This window comes from Hemitrygon akajei, chromosome 10, assembly GCF_048418815.1.
Source record: "Hemitrygon akajei chromosome 10, sHemAka1.3, whole genome shotgun sequence".
NCBI classification, from domain to species: domain Eukaryota; kingdom Metazoa; phylum Chordata; class Chondrichthyes; order Myliobatiformes; family Dasyatidae; genus Hemitrygon; species Hemitrygon akajei.
Window position 1 is genome coordinate 44888371 of NC_133133.1, and position 19024 is coordinate 44907394.

Sequence of the window (19024 nt, forward strand, 5' to 3'; positions counted from 1 at the left end):
TAAAATATCAGATTTTTCTTCCTGCATGCTGGAATATCAGTCAAGCCTCTTGTCTGCTTCAATATCATAAAGAGCCAGAAAAACTAAACACATAAATCAAGATTTTTTCAAGCCACGGTGTTTTAAAAGTCTAAACCGTAGAATTTAAAGAAAAAAGTGTCAGGGAAACTTGATTTATGTTGCTGGACAATTAATCATTGTCTCTGTCTTGCTTTCACAATTCTAATTAACCTTTGCCGTTTTTAGTTCCAAAGTGGTTTTTTGACAGGCTTTTTTTTTGTTTTAAAGATAAAATCTATTGTGTCTTGGTCTTGCTCACTGGTTCTGCGGAAAGCTATATTTTAAGTTGCGTAGTAAGTTGAGCTTTTGGTTTATTATGTTCAAATGAGTTTCAAATGGCATGCGCATGCCTCATTAAATCAGCATCTTTCCATATTGATACACTTGATGTCCCCATGCCTTTGCCTAAGCAGATCTGAAACTCTCATCCATTGCTTTGTAACTATTGATGTGACTATTACATTGCACATCTGGAAGGCTTCCATTGCTTTAACCTTCATAAACCCCAGATCATATGAAACACTGTTCCACTTCCACCCTTTTATGAGCTCCCTGTTCATTCATCACCCTGGTGCTTGCTGACCTTCGTTTGCGGGTTAATTAGTGCTCATTTTCAATGTCATTTTTGTTTCCAAACACATTGCCTAACACTCCTCCTCACCCCATTCCCCCATCACCCCCAACTGGCATGTGTTGTAAAATTTGTTACTTAGCAGCAGCAGTTCAATGCATACATAATACAGAAGAAATTAATTAATTAATTATATAATTACAGTATATGTATATTGAATAGATTAAAATCATGCAAAAAAACAAATAATATATATTAAAAAAGTGAGGTAATGTTCAAAGATTTAATGTCCATTTAGGAATCAGATGGCTGAGGGGAAGGAGCTGTTCCTGAATCGCTGTGTGTGTGCCTTCAGGCTTCTGTACCTCCTACCTGATGGTAACAGTGAGAAAAGGGTATGCCCTGGGTGCTGGAGGTCCTTAATAATGGACGCTGCCTTTCTGAGACACTTTCTTAAAGATGTCCTGGGTACTTTGTAGGCTAATACCCAAGATGGAGCTGACTAAATTTACAACCCTCTGCAGCTTCTTCCAGTCCTGTGCAATAGCCCCACCCCCCCATACTGGACAGTGATGCAGCCTGTCAGAATGCTCTCCATGGTATATCTATAGAAGTTTTCGAGTGTATTTGTTGACATACCAAATCTCTTCAATTTCCTAATGAAGTATAGTCGCTGAATTGCCTTCTTTATAACTGCATTGTTATTTTGGGACCTGGCTAGGTCCTCAGAGATCTTGGCACCCAGGAACTTGAAACTGCACACTCTCTCCACTTCTGATCCCTCTATGAGGATTGGTATGTGTTCCTTCATCTTACCCTTCCTGAAGTCCACAATCAGCTCTTTTGTCTTACTGACGTTGAGTGCCAGGTTGTTGCTGCGACACCACTCCACTAGTTGACATACCTTGCTCCTGTACGCCCCCTCATCACTATCTGAGATTCTACCAACCATATTAATCTAATTTAATCCAAATTCATAACCTAACAATACATCTGCATCTCTCTAATTCTGACTTCTTGAGTTTCCGTGGATATGATTACTCCATTGTTGATGGCAGTATCATCAGGTACCGACTGGTTGGTTCTAGAACTCCCTTTCTAAAGATTTCTGACCTTTTACCTCTCTTTACTCTTGATGCCCTCTTTAAAATTTACCTTTTCACTAAACTTTTGGTCATTTGGTCTTAAAAACGCTTCTGTTGCTCAGTCTCAGATTTTGTAGATAATGCTTCTAAGATGTTTTTTTCACCTATAAGACGTTTTCTCTTTCAGTATGTTCATACTTTGGAACTTTGGTCGTCTGAGCCCTGTTTCAAAATGTGCACTTTGGTAGTATTACATCTTTTCTCCACAAGGTGGTGGTAGATGCCAGTACATCGCATCAGAAGGGTTAGGCTTTGTGTATTGAATGAACGTATGATGTTTAATACATCTTACAAGTAATACTTCTTCCTCTTTGGGATGTAAGTATCCTGTGCCTTCCGAATTACCTCCAGAAATTCCGGCCAGTGCTGCTTTGCCATCATCCCTGTTCTTGGAAAAGTGCTCTTTTCCAATGAATTCTGGCCAGCTCCTCTCTCGTACCACTGTAATGGTTTCTAAAATATGACTAAAGTTTTGTTTTATTTTTTCAGCAGCACTGCTACCAAAATTGGTGATCCCTGTTTTGCCAATGTTGCAATAAATTGCTTGTCCAAAGTTAAAGTCAGGAGGAAAGTAGCATTAATTTTCAATATTCTTACCCCTGATGTAATTCCTGAACTTCTCTGGGCCATAATGCTGTGAGAAATGACAGGAATGAGTAAGTGAGCATATATTCTGCAAGCATACTCTAGTGAGCACAAACAATAATCTGAGCATCTGGTCTCTGTAAAAATTAAAATTTTGCTGTTTAATCCTAGCTGGCTGACACCTGCAGAACGGATATGGGTAGTGGTTAGCACAATGCTTTACAGTACCAGGTTCAATTCTTGCCACTGTCTGTAAGGAGTTTGTACATCTTCCCTGAGACCACACGGGTTTCCTTTGGGTGCTCCAGTTTCCTCCCACAGTCCAAAGACGTACTGATTGGTAGATTAATTGGGCGTTGTAAACTGTCCCAGATTTTAGGCTAAGGTTAAATTGGAGGTTGCTCAAAGGGCTGAAAGAGTCTACTCCGTGCTGTATTCTAATAGATAAATAAGAGAGAGAGAGAGAATGCAAAGGATAGCAAAAGACCGCAAAAGGAGTTCACAAATAGTAATACTGAAGAAGAAAGGAAAATCAAAGAACAGTAAATAAAGGCAATAGAAAGGAAAACAACAGGGCCAAACAGAGAAACTATCAGTTATTTCAATCATCAAACTTTGTGTTTGTAGTGTAGATTTCTTCATCTATGTAACCTTGTGAATAGACAGGAGAATATTAATAGAAATTAATCTAGTGATGCAGAATCACAGTCATACTGGTATTGGAACATGGATTTAATGTGGATGAAATGTACCAATTTGTTTTGCAGAATTTTCAACTATTTACTCACTAATTCTAAGCCATTGAGCTCTTCTATTGGTTTATTGGAGCTCAACTGACGTTGTCCGGAAATGTCAGCTGCAATTGGCCTTTTTAAGTTGACTTATGAAGATGGTCATTGAGAGCATTGTGTAAGATGTCAGCAATTCAGGAACAGCTTCTGCCCCTCTGCCATCTGATTTCCAAATGAACATTGAATCCATGAACACTACCTCAGCTTTTTTTCCCCAGTTTTTGCAGTGTTTTAAACTATTTAATATACATATACTTATTGTAATTGATGAATTTTTTTCTATATTTTTCAAACTATGAGATATAGGAGTAGAATTAGGCCATTTGGCCCATCAAGTCTGCTCCACCATTTCATTATGGCTTATCCAGATGTCCTCTCAGCCCCAATCTTCTACCTTCTCCCCATATCCCTTCATTTCCTGACCAATCAAGAATCTATCAACATCTGCTTTAAAAATACATACAGACTTGGCACACAGCTGCCTGTGGCATAGAATTCCACAGATTTACCACCATCTCCTGAGGAAATTCCTCTTCATCTCCATTCTAAAAGGATACCCCTCTATTCTGAGGCTGTGTCCTCTGGTCTTAGACCCTCACCATAGGAAACATCCTCTCCACATCAACTCTATCAAGGCCTTTCACCATTCAATAGGTTTCAATGAGGTCACCCCTCATTCTTCTGAATTCCAGTCAATACAGGCCCAGAGCCATTAAACCCCTTTCATATGACAAATATTCAATTCCAGAATCACTTTCGTGAACCTCCTTTGAACACATTCCAGCTTAAGCACATCATTTCTATGATAAGAGGCCCGAAACTGCTCACAATACTCCAAGTGAGGCTTCAGCAGTGCTTTATAAAGTGTCAGCGTTACATCCTTGCCTTTATATTCTAGTCCTGTATCATGTATTGCATTGTGCTGCTGCCATTAAGTTAACAAATTTCATGACATATGCTAGTGACATTAATTCTGATTCTGAGATATGCAAAATAACCTGCTATTAATTGTCATTTTTCTGTTTGTTAATTTTCTCCATGATATCAATTCATATGCCCAAATTTATGAGGTCCAGAAGTCCAGAATTTTCATCTGCCATAATTTTCAAAGCAACTGGAATTTCTTTTTTCTTTTCTTTTGTAATTTTTTTTTTATTGAAGTTCATCATCAAATAAACATTTCCATTAGATGTATTTCAGACATTGTACATATGTATCATATAGTCATATATGGCACAAATTGCCACATAATATTTATCTGAGGTATACACTTATAGAAAAGAGAGGAAAGAAAGAACAAGCAAAAGGAGAAAACTATGTACAAGTAGGGAGTGATCTTTTTTTTTATACAACATATTCATTGATTTGTGAGAATAAAATCAGGCCTATGAGGTGTTATGTAGTTAAACCATTTTTCCCAGTATGAATCAAATTGTTCCAACTTATGATTAACAGATGCTGTTATCTTCTCCATTTTGTAAATGTCCATTGTAATTTCCATCCATGCATTTAAATTCGGGCTCTCCTGTAATAACCATCTCCTGGTTAGAGTCTTTTTACCAGCCACCAGCAGTATATTCATTAAATATCTATCTCTTTTCAACCATTCTTGAGGTATATACCCAAAGTATATGGTCTTACTTTTTAAATTTTTTTTTATTGAAGTTCATCATCAAACAAACATTTCCATAAGATGTATTTCAGACATTGTATATATATATCATTTAATCATATATATAACAAATCTTACTTTCTAAGGGTATTTCACATTTAAAGATGGCTGATGTCCAAAGTAAAGGTCTAAAAAATAAGCTCATAAAACTTTAAATTGGGCCAGGTACATGTCAATGAAAAGAACACATGAAACAACATTGAGATTAAAGGGTTAATGAATGCTACTAATTTCTCATCAACAAAATGCTGGAAGAACTTGGCAGGTCATGTAGTATCTATGAAAAGGAATAAAGAGTCGACATTTCAAGCCAAGACCCTTCATCAGGACTGCATCCAGCATTTTGTGTGTGTTGCTCTGGATTTCCAGCGTCTGCAAAAGCTCTTGTGCTTTATAAATTCTCATCAATTAGTTCAGTGATATCAATGAAACTAAAATATTGTGTGCATTGGAAGATTGTGTAAGTGGCTGAAGACCATGGTGATGGCGATAGGGCCTGATTGAGGGCAAATGGAGTAGGGTTCAGGCTGGCAGATGAGTAGCTGGCGAAGTCCTGGACACTGAGTCCACACATGCAATTGCGCAGTGCAGGTTGCTCCTTAGTTTAACGTGTCTAATACAGAGAGGTCTAGGAAGGAAAATCATAGACTTTGCAGCTTGTACATGCATCCTTTTTTTTTAGCAAGAGCTAATTTTCCTTGAAATTTTCATTGAAATCGATTCCTGCACCTCTCAAAACCATGGCACCAAACAATCCAATTACGAGGCAAGTGGCTTTTCCCATGCACATGTTGCACTTAACTGTTTCATTTCCAAGTAAGATGTTTTGAGGTGGTATTGACTGAAATTAGCAGTTATCCATGTGTCTAAGAAACCAAGTGTGTGCTGAAACTTAGAGAGTTCTGACCCATAATATTGCATTTACCTGACATTGTTCCCTTTGGGAATACACAGTGGGAAAATATGAGTAGGCAATACTGACTCAGACAGCACCTTATTTGTGACTTGACCAAAGAGTAATTTAGCTTGCTATGAATGCAGTCAACTGATATCAGCAAATTTTCATACATATTGAGAGAGCATTGTGTTTTCATGAGACATTTCTACTTCCAATTTCCAGAAGTAATAAGAGCAATATTTCTGTTTCATTTCCTGAATCAACCTTTGGTTGTACTCCATCTTCTATTCATTCCCCCAGCACTAGAAGAACCGGACAATGCAATTAAGCCACCTTTTGTGGAGTGAAAGTAAGAATTGAGTTTTTCATTTTATAAAGCATAAGAGAATTGACCTGAATTTCTTGTGCATTTATTATTATTTGCTTTTGGAGTTTCATTTGTATTAGAACATAACTTTCTTATTGTGGGGGACTCTAGGACAGAGGGTACAGCCTCAAAATAGAAGGATATCCCTTTAGGCTAGAAATGAGGATAAACTTTTTTAACCAAAGTGTGGTAAACCTTGCTGCCTTACCTGGCTGTGAAGGCCAAGTCATTGGGTGTACAGTGCTAAGGTTATTGATTAGTAAGGGTGTCAAAGGTTATGAGGAGAAGGCAGGAGTATGGAGATGAGAGGAATAATAAATTAGCTATGAGGGAATGGCAGAGCAGACTCAATGAACTAATTCTGATCCTATATCTTATGGGCTTTATCATGCTGACTTCATGCAGCTATGTAGCCCTTTCAAATAACACTTTTGGTGAAGATAGTAATTCTCTACTGAGTTAGTGTAAGAGCGGGTGAAACGATGCAGTAGTTAAATTATCAGAAAGCTAAAATCAAAAATGAAAGACACTGCTCAGTTTATATTTGATTTGAAGACATAATAATTAGCTTAGTGGTGCCAAGGAATCAGAGCAATGGAATCTAATGAGAACAGTTGTAATGCCCAGTGAATCCCTCTGGTATAAATAGGGATCTGGTGATTATTTTGCACAGAAATGCATAGAAAAAGTGAGTTAGGACTTTACAATGTCAGGAACTTGGGAGACATTGAGAAACAGACCTTGGTGTACAAAACCATGGATCCTTGACAATGGCAGTACTGGCAGATAAGGTGGTGAAGAAGGCATGGATTCAGAATTGGCTTGTTCATAGAAGACAGCAAGTGGTATTATTCTGGCTGGAGGTCTGTGATCAATGGCATTCCGCAGGGATCAGTGGTGGGACCTTTGTTGTGTTACGAACCCCGTAACTGGGTCACTTACCAGCAAAGATAGAGAGGTCCGTTGAAGTCTGATGGTACTATTTTTAACAGTATTTATTGATAAAAATACACAAAAATAATATCAATGCAAACATACATTTAATATACGTCGTCAATACTAAATCTAAAAGTGTGGGTATAATAATAATCAATAAGAAATAAGCTCTATCGTTGTCTAGGGGATAATGTATTGTCTGATGGAAATATAAAAGTCACTCAGTTCATTCAGGCTGCAGCTTTTTGGTTGGAGAGAGAGACAGATTTTAGAAACTTGCCAGCTTGTCCTTTTTATGATGTTGATCCTTCGAAATTTCGTTGGTGGCCTCTTCTTTAGCTAAGCCGTTCTTCCATGGTAAGGCCGGGAATCCCAGGCAACGGGAAAGGACGCACGTGAGCCCTCCACCGACTGTCGCTATTAAACGCTGTCACAGGATTTCTAGCGTTTCTCCTGGTGCGTCTAAAGGGGTTGTTCCCCAGACCCTCTTTTATCCTTACTCACGGGGTCTCAGATGTCAATCAGGTTGGGATGATGCAATCCCTCAACCAGCCCACTCAGGTCACCCCCTGAGGGCTTCAATGAATAGTACAGTACTCAATACACAATTCCGTCTCCAAGAGACAATGGCCGTTATCCGTGGCTTTGTATCGCTGAGGGGTCAGGACACATTCCAAAAACCTTTAGGATTCTCTCTCATTTCCTGGGTCCCAGACCCGAATTAATAGTGATCTTGCGATTCTCGAAAAGGAGGGGGCTACTTTGTACCCTTCGGCCCCTCAGAGTTGTGGCACATTCGTAACAGTTGTTCGTGATATATATAAGTGACTTGGGCAGTAGTGTAGATGGGTTGGTTAGTAAGTTTGCAGGCAACATAAAATGGGTGGAGTTACAGACAATGGAGAAGATTGACAAAGAATACAGCATGATGTAGATCAGTTACAGTTATAGGCAGGAAAATGGTAGATGGAGTTTAATCCAAGTAAATGTGAGGTGTTGCACTTGGTGAGGTCAAATGTAACGGGAAACTATGCAGATAATGGCAGGACCTTTAAGAGCATTGATGTGCAGGAGAATCTTGTGGCCCAAGTCACAAGATCCCAAGGCCCACTCCCTGAAAGTGGCAACAAAAGTTGAGTGGTTAAAAAAAAGTGTATGGTATGCTTGCCTTCATCACAAGGGGCAAAGAGAATAAAAGTCAGGAAGTCATGGACGGTGATGGACAGTCAGTGTTTCGGATTGAAACTTTGACTGTCCATTTTTCTCCATGGGTTCCATAAACTTCTTTTGTGTTGCTCCGAATTCCAGCATCTGCATTCTCTTACATCTCTATTTTACCTGGAAGCTGTTTGGATTAGAGTGTATTAGTTATAAGGAGAGGTTGGACAAACTTGGATAGTTAGAACATTATTTTCAAACTCATGTACTCAGTATCCTGATTTATGAAGGTAAACATACTAAACATTTTCTTTATCATCCTGCTTATTTGTGTTGCCATTTTCAAGGAACTAAGTACCTGTATCCCTTGGTCTTTGTGTTCTATAACAGTCTTCAAGGCCCTACTATTTTCTGTGTTATCTTGTCATGATTTGCCAAATACAACACCTCACATTTATCTGTATATATTCATCTGCCATTCCTCGGACCACTGGACCAGTTGATCAAGATCACAGAGCAATATTAAGTAAACTTCTTCAGTGTCCATCATACTGCTAATTTTGGTGTCATGTACAAACTTACTAATCATGCCACCTACTGTATATTCTCATCCATATCATTAATATAAAAGTTGAGCAACAGTGGACCCAGTCCCAATCCCTGTGGCGCAGTACTGGGAGGTTTATCTAAGAGAGCACTTGGATTGCCAGTGCACAGAAGACAATGGGCTATGTGCTGAAAATGGGATTGGTGCAAATGGGTAACTGATGGTCAGCATTGGCCTGCTGGGGTAAAGAGCTTGTTTTGTGACTTTGAGTCTATGATGACTCAATGCCTCTGAGCACAGGGGAGCGATTTTCATGCATGTCTTGATGCGTGTAAGTGGGCCATTAATTGTGCATACTGTATATTGGGAAGGCGCATATGAAGTGATGTCTTCTGCACAATCTCTTGCCATGGCAGAGTGCCATGACACTTTGACAGTGGCAGTACTCATTTGGAGCTGCTACTGGAAAGAGTGAGTTAACTTCCAGTGAAATGGTGTGAAGACTTTCAGGAAAGAAATATGAATGAGTACCTCATATTTCCAGTTCCAAAATGAGTATCCAGGGAGAAGATCAAAATAGCTAGTCACGCCAGTAAAAAGATCTGTAATACTTGCTTGCAAAATGTTTAAGTACTCCACATTACATGAGACTTAAATCTTATTGATGTTCTGTGCTGGATTCCACTGAGCACTTATAGACCTGCTTTCATTCCTTAGGGCCAGTTTCTTGAAACCCAAACTAGTCCAATTTCCATGCTCGAATATTGCAACAATGATGTCAAACATGCAATGTATTGTCATTGCCATATGCTGAGCATCATTCATCTTTAGAGGGGCAGTGCCCATGTAAGTGCGTTGTATCAGATGCATTAAATTATGCAAGCAATTTTTTACCTCAATTCACGAATATAGCACCAACGAAATGTAAGTGTTTCATTGCACCTGTGCATACATGTTCTTGTGTATATGACAATAAACTTGATTTTGACTTTGTATTTGAGTTGGACTGCTTCACTATCTGTGAAGTTGCAAATGGTGCTTATCGTTATACAGTTATCAGCAAACAGTCCCACTTCTGACCTTCCTCAAGGACACAACCTTGAGGAGTTCCTGCAGAGATGCACTGTGTTGCTGACAATGATGACCTCCCACCATCACCTTCATCTTCCTTTGTGCTGGTTATGATTCCAACTAGTGGCTTCTAAAACCAAAACCTGACATTCAGGGCCTCTCTGCCTGTAATACTGAGAGAGAAAGGGAGGGTCTCTGTGTTGACTGGATGTAGGTGACTGGAATGTAAACTGAAGAACAAGTCACAAGAGCAGATTCGGATCCTGAAATTGCTATCAGAATGCTATCAGTGGATACTGTGAAGGCAGCAAGCAAGGGTTGCTGCAGCAGGTAAAGTCGTGTTTGGAATGAGAATGAGAGGCAGTAAAGTGTGTCCTTGATTGCTGTGGATAGATGTATTACAGTGGTGAGATTTGATCAGAGTGCTGGTGGCTGGGGAGCGGGGGTGGGATGTTAAGGGCTCTTGCTAATGTTGATGCAAACAGAGAGGTAGAGAGCTGTACTCGGAAATATATTAGTTAGTAAGTTAATGCTGGAACCCATTATTAAGGAAACAGTGCTAGCATATTTAGAAAATCATAAAATCACAGTCAAGCAGAGTTCAACATGGTTTTTTGAAAGGAAACCAGTGCTTGACAAATTTATTAGAATTCTTAAAAATAGAGGCCAGTGATCCATAGAGGCCTCCAGACACCTACTTAAGAGTGTATTTGGAAGGAGGGGCAATGAGGATTAATGCTGGTAAAAGTCCACAGGACATGGATGCACTAATACAAAATGTTGAATGACCCTATACACCTTGGTCAAAATCAGTGAAAGTGTCTTCGAATGCAACATTACACCAAATGCTAAATGTACCAACCTACCACTATTTAATTTCAATATTCTCAGTCTGCTTCACTCAGTAAGGCATCTAGTGCGGTTGCAAGCCTCAGGCTATTCATCCATAACAACTCCATTACCAAAGCACACATATGTAACATTCATTTATACATCTCCATCTCTCTTGTGGGACAAGAAAATCCATACTTTTGCAAACAGCAGTTGATTGAAGAACAGGTGCAGTTGGTTCACCTTAACCCATGCTTATTATATGGTGCTTATTATGATAAGCAGATGGTGCTTATTATAACTGGAGTGGATCTTACAAAACTAAGGTCAGTGATGAACATGGCACTATAAGAGATTCTGATGTGATCAGACCTAACTGTCCTTGCATCCTAAGATCTCATCTGATTTACATAATTTACATCTCTCTCTCTCCCCCTCTCTCTTTCCTCTCTCTCTCCTCTCTCTCTTCTCTCTCTTCTCTCCACACAGTTCTACCATTCTCCTTTTCTCAAAATAGTTGAGAACTTGCCAGCTCGTAGTAGAGGAATAAGGGAATGAAGATGAAGATACATTGCCCCTTGGTTTAATATCCTGGCTGCTACCTTAGATGTTGTTATGTTGCATAATTTAGAACTTAGTTTATAGCTGTGATCTGCATCTGGTTGAATATTGAGAATGAAATACCATCTCCCAATGGGTGAACATGCACGTGAGTTATGCTGCATAGGATTTAACGGAGCATTTGAGGGGGTAACTGACAGAAGAAAGCTCATGAGTTTGAAATGGTACAGATTTGTACAGAAGGCCTGTACTCAAAATCAACAAGTAGATTTCAATCATCAAGTACACTGGAAATTGTTAAATAATACTTGTGTTATCGTTGTGGTGTTAGGGAGGGTGTTTTTTTTTACTTTTGAGTTGTGTTCAGCTATATAGTGAAGGAAAAGCATTTAATAAATGCCAACCACCCCTTTCCAAGACAAATTATCAAAAGGAAAGAGTAGAATCACCAAACATTCCACAATTACTATGTTACATGTGTTCACCAGGGAGAGTGACTGGTTTTGGGGACACGTTACATTGCTGGTAGAATACAGTTTTAGTTCTGGTTCAGCAGCTTTGGTGTAGGTTTAAACTGAGAAAAACACCAGGAAGTTAAACTTTCATCTTTGATTTATATTGTCTGTTTTTATTTCCACAGACATTAAGGAATTTTATGAAGTGACCTTAGTTGCTGCACTTACTGACCAGAAGTCTGTAGCAAGCAGTCAGTCTTCAGCTGACTTGCTGAGGACATCATCAGGGACAACCATTGGATTTCTCAATCCAGAGGTGAGCTATTTAGTTGTCTCCATCATTGCAAAATGATAGATGTTGGAAATCAAAAAGAGAAATTACAGCTTACATAAGTTCAGTGTACCTTGAACCTTGAGTACACCATCTGTTATGATTTTGATAGACTATTATACAAGACATAGCCATTTGTTGAGAGTTTTATCACCTTCATTAAAGGGTATTTGGTAGATAGCTGATATTTGCCTTTGCAAGCAGAAACACTGAAGAGTCGACATGTTCTATGCAGTCATTTATTTTTCAATGTGAATGCTTGAGAGAGTACCAGTATTGTGATCTTGTGCAAAGTTAGAGTTTGAAGCTCTCTAAGCTGAGCAGTGATATCTGGGGATAGCAATGTAGTATGTATGAGTGGCATCTTATATAGGGAACAAGTGGAACAGTTCATGAAGGTGGAGATAATGGAGTGGTCCTGGGAGAGTATACTGAACAGTGCAGCACAGCTACAATACTGTTAGTAGTGATAAGGCAAATGAGATGATCATGCTTTGAAAGGGAGAATAAAACTACATCTATTTAAATCCCTGCTGCATCTGCTGACCCTGTGATCTCTGTCTCAGAGGTTGATGACAGAACATCTTTCAAGAGGGTGAACCCTTGCAAGGTGTCAGGTTGTGGTGGTACACTGGCAGAGCTCTGAAAACCTGTGCCAACCCAACTGACAGCAGTGATCAAGGGCATCTTCTATAGTTGGAGGCTCCTTCCTGCTGCAGAAGGGTGACAGTCATATTAATAGTCTTAACGACTATTGCCCAGTGGAGTCAGACTTACTGTGATGAAATGCTTTGAGAGGTTAGTCATGGCAGGAATCAACTCCTGCCTAAGCCAGGACCTGGACCTGCTGCAATTTGCCTATCACCAGAGTAGGTCTACAACAGATGCAATCTCACCGGCTCTCCACTCAGCATTGGATCGCCGGGACAATAGTAATACCTACGTCAGGCTGCTGTTTATTGACTACAGCTCAACGTTCAACACCATCAAAACCTAAGAACTAATTAACAAGCTCCAAAACCTGGGCCTCTGTACCTCCCTCTGCAACTGGATCCTTGACTTCTTCACTGGAAGCCCGCAGTCTGTGCGAATGGAAATAACATCTCCTACTTGCTGACAGTTAACAGAGGTGCATCTCAAGGATGCTTAGCCAGTTGCTTTATTCTCTCTACACCCACGATTGTGTGGCTAGGCACAGTTCAAATGCCAAGGAATTAATGGAGGACTTCAGGAAGAGGAATTTGAGGGATCAGGAGTGAAAGGGGTGAGCAATTTCACCTTCCTGGTTATCAATGTCTCTGAGGATCTATCCTGGGCCCAATATGTTGATGCAATTGCAAAGATGGCATGACAGTGGCTTTATTTCATTAGGAGCTTGAAGAGACTTGGTATGTCACCAGACACTTGCAAATTTCTACAGATGTACCATGGAAAACAATCTAACTGGTTGCATCACCATCACAAAGGATTGGAAAAAGCTGCAGAAAGTTGTAAACAGTCAGCTCCATCCACTGACCTCCCCAGCATCCAGAGAACCTTTAATAGATGGTGCCTCAAACAATGGCATCCATCATTAAGGACCCCCATCACCCAGGACTTGCCCTCTTCTCATTGACAATGAATCCTTGAATACTACCTCAGTATTTTCCCCACTCGTTTTGTATTATTTATTTAATTTGTTTTCCTTTTTTTTTATATATAAATGAAGGACACTTTGTATCATAATTTATAGTTTTTATTATAGCAATATTATAGCTAATTATTATAGCAATATACTGCTGGCACAATACAACATGCCAGTGATAATAAACCTGATTCTGATTCTGATTCTGAGATACCGTTTAGTCCACTGGCAGAAAGTTAAAAAAGTCTGAGGCAAGGACAGTGAAAATCTTGAAGGATCATTCTGATCCCCCACAGCCAGCAGTGACACATGCATCCAATGAGCAGAGGGAACGATTGGTGAATGCACAATCTTGCAGAAGGAATGGCAGGAGACTGTGATAGCCAGACCTATTAGATTGGATATTGCAGGATCCCACAGTATCTGCACAGGCAAGTGAGCAGATTTAGGAGAGGACAGAAGACCATGGAAGAAAGCAAAGAGGGGAGGAGCACCAGAGGGAGGCAAGGAGATATGGAGATAAAGTGAGAGGGGAAGGGGGGGCATTACTAGAAGTTCAAGAAATCGATGTTCATACCTTCAGTTAGACTTCATATAAGGTGTTGTTACCCAGACAGAATGTGGTGCTTGTCCATCACCTCTCTCTAGCACTCCTCCCACCTTTTTCTCCATGGCCTTTTGTCCCCCCCTTCTCCTAGTAGATTCCCCCTTCTCCTGCTCTGTATCCTTCACCAATCAACTTCCCAGCTCTTTACTTCACCCCTCCTCCCCCACTGTTCCACCTATCTACCTCCCCTCTCTCCCCCCAGCTTTTAATTCTACTCCTCATCTTTTTTCCACCAGTCCTGCTGAAGGGTCTCGGCCCGAAACGTCGACTGCACTGTTTTCCATAGATGCTGCTGGCCTGCTGTGTTTCTCCAGCATTTCGTGTGTGTTGCTAGAGCACTGCCGTGTGGGCATTTAAAACTGTAAGGCACCTTTGCTCAAGGGCACTATTCTGAAGTGCAAGAGGCAATTTAGTCTTTTGTTGCAAAATGATTCCTTTGAGGGAAGCAAATGATTTCAAATGAAATCAGCAGGGATCCTTTGAGTTGTGGGGAATGTGTACTGTTTGGTTGCTGCCAGAGTCAGTTGAGTCCAGTTACTTTTCATGGCTCAGAGTTAGTAATCATGGTAATTTATTCTGCTGAATCACTCGGATTGACTCGGAGGATAAGAACGTTGGGCGATGAGGAGATACTTCAGCCAGTCACACGAGTGAGTTCAGTGGCTCAGCTCAAACAAACCACTGATTAGATGGGCTTGAGAGAGCCAAGAAGTTTTCAAAAGCAGCAAACCAGAATTTCAAGCTGAGGCTCCAACAACATAGTTGTGAAAAGCAGTATTTCATTGACAGTGAGAAATAATACAAGCCAGGATGAAAATTTTAGTTTCTGATCAGGCCAAGTGAAAAAAAGCAACACACAAAATGCTGGAAGAATTGTGTTGAGACCCTTCTTTAGGACTCAGGGATGCTGTCTGGCCTGCTGAGTTCCTCCAGCATTTTGTGTGTGTTTGGATTTCCAGCATCTGCAGATTTTCTCATGTTTGCAAGTGAAGGAAAGTTTATTATGATGCAGGGTTTCAACGTGAAGCTTTGACATTTGCTTTCCCAACCCCATAAATGCTCCTTGACCCACTGAATTCCCCCTGAAGATTGTTTGTTGCTCCGGGTTCAGGAATCTCCAGTCTCTTGTGCCTCCAGTTCACTATGAGTTGCCCATGTCAACAGGGTCATTTGAAGGGAGACTTGGCAGTCTCAAAACACTGGGGCTATTTTAAATCTCTGTGGAAAGCAATTGAAAGGAAGAGGCACCAGCCTGTCAGGTTAGCATGTATCAGGCTGAAGTTTCAGGACAACCGCAAACAAGATGAGAATCAAAAAGTTCTGCATAACTGAAATTATAGAGTTTTTATCAGGCGTGGATAATATTGATGGAGGTGGTGAGACTGTGTGAGCTCTGGGGAAGAGGTCAGTTCCTACTAGGTTTTTTTTTATTACAACATTGCTGATTGTCCTGAGTCAAGTGGAGATTGAGCTGGATGCTTCAAAAGGGGACTACTTGTGTTGTGTCAGCAATTCAAATGCACTGAGGATCCAATGTGGTTATGTCACAACAAATATCGATTCATTAACATCAGCCGAAAACATTATAGTCAGGTTTTGTCAAAACAAACTGAAAACAGCCTTGGTAGACTTGTAAACCTGGAAACCATCCAGGAAGCAAGTCAGTGGAGCTGACCTCGTGACTTCAGACACACAGCTGGTACAGGGAAAGGCCCAATACCTGTAGAAAATCAGAGTGAGAGATAGGACATCAGACAATTCAAAAGCAGAGGCGCAGGTTAGAGGGCCTGAAGAAGCAACAAAATTTTCATGCTGTAACTGAGTTCATAGCATCAAATAATCAATCAAATACTATGAATACTTATCAATAAGAATTATTAGCCTCTATGTTATGTCTAATGCAGAAATTATGCAGATGTTATTTATTAGATGGTGGTCAAAATGTAATATATCCAAAGTTATGAAACAATTACAGAATAGGGCATGAGTCCAGATATACTGTATTTGAAGACACTTTAGATTGTCTTCAAATTAGAGTTAAAAGTACCTGGAAGAGATATTTCAGAGGTATTAAGTGCAGCTGGCTATTAAGAGATGAGTGAATGAGGAGATCAAGAGATCAAGTGACACAGTATTTATAGTCATTGAGTTTCTAACTGTATATTGATATACAAAGTTAACTGATTGAATGTAATTGATGGTTTGGGCAGATTATTATTTTTCAAAGGGGAAATGATATAGTGTAAGAAATGAGTGCACTTTGTGTTATGATTTGATATATTGCACCATATGTTGTTGTTGGTTCAGAGTTTACCACTTCAATAATGATGTTCTATTGATAGCACCACCTTTACTGTTTGCCTTTGCAAGCTGCAACTGAAGGACCTACAGGCACTACAGAAATAGGAAATGATGAAAGCAGTCAAATTTTCTGGAGACAATAGATAGATGAGTGGTCTGAATTATGTTCCTTTCATCCAATATTACTGACTCTCATCTAGAATGACAAGAAAGAGAGAGAGAGGAGAGTGAGGGAGAGGGAGAGACTGGACGTAAAGTGAGACCTGTAATTTTTTTCCCCAGTTCAGATTTCTGCTTTAAGAATGCGTTCCTAGCTGAGTTTGGTAGAAGAGCCTGTTCTGCTTCTCAAACAGAGTAATGATATGTATATAGTCAGAATGCATATGAATGTATTGATCTTTTAATTTATTATTTTCTGGGATGCTGTATACTTTACGACCTATAGGCGGTCCAAAATGGAAGGAATGGAATTTGGTAGGTTTATTTTCCTCTAGAGACCTATTATTTTTCAGTGAGTTACTACTCATCAATATTGTGCAGTAAATATTGAATATTACTACCCAATGTTATTACATTGTTCGAAGGAAATATTGACCCTTTATGCAACTTGCAAACGGCCTATTCTGCAGTTTCTTTTAATCCCATGACCAACTTCGAAACAGAAAACTAGGAACAAGAGTGAAAGAAAGTGCTGACACTAGAGCAAATAGATAAAAAATTGAAGTGCTGCATTGACTTTGTGAACTCTAATCTTCAGACTGAAATATTGTTTCAAAATTCAAGATTGTTTAATGTCATTCCCAGTACACAAGTGTAAAAAAGAATGAAATAATTGGTATTCCAGATCCGATACAGCACAAAAAGAAACCACAATATTAATAAAACACAAAAACTATAAATACATAAGGTAGTTTATATTTATATAGATTGATTGCATGTCCATGAAGTGATGCTAGACACAGGAGTGTATATATATTAGGTAGCTGACAGGAAATTATAAAGTAGTAGTGGATGCAGGTATAGAGGGGTGGTTAGTCAGTGGAGGTATTGATCAGCCTTATTGCTTGGGGAAAGTAACTGTTTTTGAGTTTAGTGCTTCTGGTGTGGATGCTACTTAGCATCCTCCCTAATAGGAGTGGAGCAAACAATCCATGAGCAGGGTGGGTGGGATCCTTCGGGATGTTACTGGTGTTTTTCTGACAGCTTTTTCGATATTATGCCCTGGATGGCAGTAGGCTGGAGCTGATGATGCATTGGTTATTTTGACTACCCATTGTAGTGCATTCCTGTCTGCCGCAGTCCAGTCTCTGTATGATAATGGAGCATGTTAGGATGTTAGGATACTCCCTATTGCGCGTCTGTATAGATGTGTGTAGTCCAGCTCTCTTCAGAGTCCTAGAAAATTGGAGGTGTTGGTGAGCATTCCTGATTGTGTAGAATGTGCTCTGCAGCCATAAGAGGTTGTGCAAGACGTGCACTCCCAGGAGTTTGAAACTGCTTGCAGTTTCCACTGCTGGGCCGCTGATGTAAAAAGTGGTGTGAGTTTTCCCAAAGTTAAAGTTATCTCGTTTGTCTTGTCGACACTGAGAAAGAGGTTTTTTGCCTGGCACCAGGCTTTGAACTCTTCCACCTCCTCTCTGCAGGCCGCCTCATCGTTGTTGCTGGAAAAGTATAGAAAAAGAATATTAATAAGCCATGTAATCAAAATTGAAAGAGTGCAACAGCTTTATTGGATATGGTTTGAATAAAAGATCATAACCTTATAGTGTTTTCTGGTCTGCAAAGTTTTATTGTGTGTGGGACCATGGTGAATCCCGATTGAAGTGTGAGTCTGCATCATTGCTAACTGCCATCACTGAGTGGCACTTATGGGAACAGTGGCTCACATTTAGCTTGGCATTTACCCCCAGAGACACCTGCAAGTTTTGCTGATTCACTGTCTGGCTCACTGAGCTCCATCAACAACTCCCTGTCTGCACTCTGCTACTGGCCTCCACGTGAAGTCCAAAATTGTGACAGGAGCTTGCTGAGATTTCCCAGCACCAATGCTGGGAACCTGCCGTCATATCCATAAGTCAATTCATTTGAATGTATAGCTTCAAAGAGGAAATGTGAGAATATACTAAGTTAAATTTACCTGCATTTGCTCTAAAATTTTAATTACAGGCAGTCCCCGGGTTACATATGAGTTCCGTTCCTGAGTCTGTCTTTAAGTCGGATTTGTATGTAAGTCAGAACAGGTACATCTGGTATTATTTAGCATCAGTTAGTCAAACGTTTGTCTTAGTATATAGTATATATTTTACCTTTCTATGTATATAAAACACTTAAGAAATGTATGTATTCCAATAATTAAACCACTGTGTTGCTTAGTAATAATTGTAGCTTTCATCAGGGCAGGGCCTTTCACATGCTCCATTATTCTCACTTTATCCATTCTCCTTTAAAATTGTTCCGATCGTTGATTGACTGTAGCCTAACGCTTTTCCAATGACCGATGGCATTTCACTTCT

The 19024-nt window shown here is 39.8% G+C and overlaps 1 protein-coding gene across 1 annotated transcript in view; it reads left to right on the plus strand.

Moving 5' to 3' along the window:
• dlg3 (discs, large homolog 3 (Drosophila)) overlaps window positions 1-19024 on the plus strand; it is a 559740-nt gene that overhangs the window by 57052 nt on the left and 483664 nt on the right. The window contains exon 3 of the mRNA XM_073058148.1: window positions 11834-11964. Within this exon, the coding sequence (XP_072914249.1) occupies window positions 11834-11964 (131 nt within the window). The remainder of the gene's footprint in view (window positions 1-11833; window positions 11965-19024) is intronic.